The sequence below is a fragment of the Diadema setosum genome, chromosome 3 (assembly GCF_964275005.1).
Source record: "Diadema setosum chromosome 3, eeDiaSeto1, whole genome shotgun sequence".
Lineage (NCBI taxonomy): Eukaryota > Metazoa > Echinodermata > Echinoidea > Diadematoida > Diadematidae > Diadema > Diadema setosum.
In genome coordinates, this window is record NC_092687.1 from 30,512,262 (window position 1) to 30,517,880 (window position 5,619).

Here is a 5,619-nt window from a genome sequence, read left to right on the forward strand (position 1 = left end):
ACCAACATGTCTTAGTGCCATGGTTTCCACTGATGAAGAAAGAAAAGTAATACAGATTATTCTTTGACAGCATTACTCTTGCACAATTTATGCATTTTCGGTTGATTTTCAGGAAAATGCAATCGTCACATGAACACAGCATTGGAGGTTCTACGTTTTGGTTAAACTTCCCTTCCCTTTACTTAGGCAATCTTTGAATTATGGTGAATTTGATATATTTAGGTGTTAAACATGCACAGTATGGTTATTGGCTATTGTTTGCCTAGCGGCAAAGTTAAATGTAAAATTTACATTGAGATAAACATTTCCATTTTGACCCTAGGGATGGGTGCTGGACTTGTTTGTTGTGGCATGTAATTCGGTATCTGAATTGTGAGGAAAACCTCAGTAATGCTTATATAAGTTTACTTATTTCCATACATAAATTTAGTTAGGGTCAATAGTTTGGGAGAATCTTTTAACATTGTAAGAAGGCAAAAATTAAGGTGGTGGTCTAAAAACAGCGATTCGAATCAGCTTTTCTTTTGAACGTGCTTCAGATATGTATTTAGAATAAGATGGATTTTGCAATTTAATATTGGAGATATACAGTTTGATAAAGAGTGGTGGCTCGCAAGTACCCTTGTATAGTAAAAGCATTGTCATATTTGGTTTTACCCCCTTTTTATTTGCTTTCTTTTGCACAGAGTACGACAAGGTCAGCAAGAAATATGCCTTTGAAGGACAGCGCGTCTCTCATCCTGCTCATTTTAATACACGTAATCATCTTCTTGTCTACAATGAAGACGATGTCTACAGAAGATCCATCCAGGCACTGTAGCATTATCCTTGAAAGCCGGCAGGTATTCTGCATCAGAATAGGACTGTCTTCCGTGCCAAGTCATCTGCCCGATAACACCGAGTTGCTTGATCTGAGTTTCAACCGGATTACCACCTTGCACAACTCGTCATTCTTTATCTACAAGCAATTAAAAGTGCTGAGGATTACCTACAACGATATTGGGTTCATAGAGAGCGGCACGTTCTTGGGGCTGTCACATCTGAGAGTACTTGATCTATCGAAAAATCCACGTCTCCCGGTACTTCAAAGGCGCATGTTTGCCAGCAATGACCTAACGAGCATTCAGCTAAATTATACTAATGTTGCACATGTTTCGGATGATCTCTTTGGGGCCATGGTCACAACGTCCATACTGGGTTTATCTAACAACCTCATGACGAACGTCAGCTGGACAGACTGCCACGATGTGGCATTTCTCTTCGTGACACTTTCAAATAACAATTTTTCTGAGCTTTCAGAAAAGTCTTTTGTGATGCAATGCAGCGTCGATTATCTCGTTATGTCCTCAAACCCAATAAGACTCGTTAGCCCTGCGACAATTTCATCCCTAAATGTCCGAAGCCTTGAAATGGACGAGATTGAGTTACCAGAGAAAGAGCTCTATCACCTCTTCGAGGGTGTACGGTCTTCGTCAACAATAACATCATTATACATTACAAATATAGGCATCACTTCCTTACGACCTGGACTAATGAGTGCATTACAGGGAAAATATCTCCGCACTCTAAACTTTGCCTTGAATAAACTTACCCAGCTTATCCCAAGAGCATTCGAAAATTTGACAGGAGTCTGTGAACTGAACTTTAAGGAAAATTTCCTGAAAGCAATTGATCCTAGCCACTTTTCCGGTATGTCCTCGCTACGAGTGTTGTCCTTAGAGAGAAACAACATTTCTGTAATGAATATGAACAGCTGGTTGTGGAATACGAATCTGACAACACTTAAACTCGGGGGGAATAACTTCGTTAGAGTAGGGGCCCATGCATTTAATGGACTAAAGAATTTGAAGATGTTAGATTTATCTCACAACCCTTTGAGCCCATTAAAGCATGTTTCATTCTCGGATCTACAGTCATTGAATACTCTGTGTTTGGCTTTCTGCACCATTACCAATAAACTTCAACTGAATGTACACTCGCTGGAAATCTTAGATTTAAGTAAAGCTCAGGACATCGACCCAATGATGTTTTTTCCTGGGACTCTCCAAAAAGACACACCACTCGTCCAGATAATAAACCTTCAGGATACTGGCATATCATCTGCTTTTCTATGGGATTCCAGTATAGGTATATCTTCCTTTGAAGGGCTGCAGGATTTACGTGAACTGAAACTTGCCGGTACTCGCATGTCAACTCCAACCGGTCCTATGTTTCGAAACTTGACCAATTTGCGAGAGTTGTATCTAGATAGAAGCCAGTTGGACGTAACAACAATGCTGCTTGAAGGGCTTTTCAGTGTACAAATTCTCAGTCTAGAAAAAAACGGACTTCGCTCTATTCCCGAAAATTTCCTAAATGATACCATTCAACTGAGAGAATTGTCATTAGCTTCGAATAGTCTACTGTTCTTGAACGGCGATCTTTTTCAAAATATTTTGAATCTCACCCGATTAGATCTTTCGTCTAATTATCTGGTCACGTTGGACATCACAACATTTGAGCCTATACTGCAAACTCTCTCGGAACTAAATCTGAGAGACAATCCGTGGAGTTGCAATTGTTCCCTTGACTGGTTACCTAAATGGATCACAGAGAGGTCTATCAAGCTTGATGAAAATACCAGCTCATCCGAATGTGCTCATCCCGGATCATTCAAATCCGCTGCAGGAAAGCCTTTAATTGATTTTAATCCAGTCCGCGAGTGTGGTCCACAGTTTGTACTCTACGTGTCAATAGTAGTCTGCGCTCTTTGTACTACACTTGCTCTTATCCTGATCTACTACAATCGCTGGAAAATCAGGTACGGGCTTTTTCTGTGCAAGATTCACTTCATAGGCTATGTGGAAATCGTCGCTCGACAGCAGCGGGCAGATTTCCAGTATGATATGTTCATCATTACCCACGATGAAGACGAAGAGTGGACGGATGATATCTTCCGACGTGGTCTGGAAGAGAATCTGCCTCAATATGACCGGCTAGCCATTGGAGATGAGGCCCTAATGCTTGGGATGTATTACTTGGATTCCGTCAGTCATCTAGTGGAAAGAAGCTTCAAGGTGGTGTTTCTAATTAGCGCAAATTCTCTAAGAAACCACATGTTCCTTCTTAAATTCCGACTCGTCCTGGATCATGTCAATGAGGTACAGGTAGAAAAGATCGTGCTTGTGTTTCTGGAAGAAATACCGGACGCCGACCTGCCATTTCTAGTTCGTCTCTTCCTCAGTGATAATCGGGCATACCTCATGTGGCCTCGAGATCCTGAAGGGCAGGGCTACTTTTGGGAGAAGCTAGCAAAATACATGACCGTCAACAGAAATTGTAACCCACTTGTTCCCCCATAACGGATGTTTCTGTTCAGTTACTAAAAATCTGAGACGGCATAGTCTGTTACTTGTTTATATAACGCGAACCTGCGGGCAGGGGGCTGTCCATGAGGCTACAACTCAATCCCCCCCCCCATACACGCACATGCGCGCAATCATTTTTTTATTTGTTTTGTTATGTTTCATGCTCTTACCCCCGCCCCTAAAATATAAAAAAAAAAGAATAAACGTAAGAAATGGAGAAAAACAAAAGCAGAAAGAATATCACTTAGGCCACTACTTTCTTGCTCCGCTTGCTGATTCTTCATGAGTAAGTGTGTGTGTGCTTGTGTGTGTGTGTGTGTGTGTGTGTGTGTTTTCGTGGGCTCGAGCGTGCGTGTGTGTGCGTGCGTGTTAGATGTGTTCCCTTCCCAGCAAACACAACGTTTCCAGAACGTTTCCTAAACGATTTTTTTTATTACTATTATTTTTGAGGTTCCGTAGGTCGTCGTATAAAATGGACGTTTTAAAAACCTAAAGTTGGGACTTAGAATTCAACACAAAGCACACGGTTTTTTGAAAATGTTTTAAAGACTTCAATGGACGTTACAAAACGACTTAATTATGTATGCTACGTCTTCGTCATTTACAAAGTCAGAATGTACACAAAATGTTTTAGGTCTGCTTCGTCGACTTCGTCTTTAATGAACAAAAAAAAAAGTTTTTATTAAATTGGTCCGCTCCATCCTCGTCATTGGTTTCTTTATCATGAACATTCATGTATGTTTATGAATATTTGCATAAGTAGCGATAAAATTTGAAAATTAGAGGAAATTAAATATAATAGATAAAAGACATTTAAATCTAAGATATTTATGCTGGGTTCAAACTTTTTTGCTAAAGATTATACCTACAAACGTTACTGTTCAGTTATTCCAACTTTCAACTTGTGTTATTAAGAGGTGCGTGATCTAAGTTTAGCAACCTTGTATTCATGCATTACAACATTTTTGGCGATATATAGAATAATGTGATTTCGATACATCAGCTGAAATAGGAAGTAGTAGGTATAGGTGATACCACATTACGAACAGCTTAGGGTAGAATTATAAAGGATTAAGATTAGGGTACATTATTTCAAGATTGCGCCTGTGTCATCTCATAACTATACTTTTTTAATGCCAAATTTAAAATAAACATAAGACTTTCTGAAACGTTTTCTGGACGGATATGAAAGGTTATCTAAACATTCTGGAAAGGGTAATATGACTTTTAAGACATTCTTAAACCGTTTTTTGAACGTTCTAGACTGTTTTCAATGTTTTCTAGACGTCCGCAGTTACTAATGGTCCACAGTGCAATGACAATGATGTGATTACTTCCAACATCAGTGTATCTGTAATGTGATTGGCCAAGAAGAGCTCGTTACAGACGTGTAACTGTTCACCTGTACTTCGGTGAGGAAATATTTTGTCATGCCTGATAATCCTTAATGCCTTAATCTGATAATCCCCTCAATATTGTTTTCCTCCAGCCATAGCACAGTTGATACGGCACATGTATAATACTTCGGAGTCTCTTTTCTCAAAGCACACTTTTTCAGAATTTGTGGGTTTTACATAGGATTACAGAGACCATTTGAATATTATTTGAAAGCTTAAAGTCTGCTCTATCAGTTTCTGCACATAAATAAACTCAATTTCTGTTTGATGATTTGAAGGAAACTGGCTGCATTGGAAAGCAATGCATACAGAGCATAAATAAATCAGATTATTAATGCACGAAAATAAATTATGCACGCCAGTGGATTTCTATGCCTGTACATTGGTAATCAGGAGATTCATGGGTTCGAATTCCAACCGTGTGTGTACGTGATGTTGTTATAATAGCTAGTAGCCCTACTAAGGCACGAAATCATAAGAGCTTATATTGCTCAATAAAGGGAAACTTAGAGAAAATTTCAATATAACTGCCCTGTTAGAAAGAAAAAGCATACGTTATGTCACAAATCCAGCAAAATTATGAGGCATAAAATCATTGCGTGAAGAGAATTTAAATCACGTGAAATAAAATAAAAAAAAACATGTGAGTTTTTTTCTTGTTGTCATCAAAAGTTGATTTAGCACCTTTCCAAACGAAATTTCATATGTGTACAAAATGAACAAGGCTGTATGAAATGAAACCGCACATGTAATACATGTAATATCAATAATACTACACGCAAACTATATCAAACACAACTCTTTCCGTCTGTACGTGAGAACCGAAGGAAATGATACAATTATGATTTAAGGAAAGCGAATAAATAGATGTGTAT

At 38.8% G+C, this 5,619-nt stretch overlaps 1 protein-coding gene across 1 annotated transcript; it reads left to right on the forward strand.

Annotated features, from left to right (window-relative positions):
* The first annotated feature begins 710 nt into the window (after nucleotides 1-710).
* On the forward strand, nucleotides 711-3,421 carry LOC140226336 (uncharacterized). Its single transcript, XM_072306828.1, has one exon. It carries the CDS (start codon nucleotides 711-713, stop codon nucleotides 3,339-3,341), a length of 2,631 nt encoding a protein of 876 aa, XP_072162929.1. The 3' UTR covers nucleotides 3,342-3,421.
* The last annotated feature ends 2,198 nt before the right edge of the window (nucleotides 3,422-5,619 follow it).

Coding starts and splice junctions, on each gene's coding strand:
- LOC140226336 (XM_072306828.1), top strand. CDS start 711: ATGCCTTTGAAGGACAGCGCGTCTCTCATCCTGCTCATTTTAATACAC.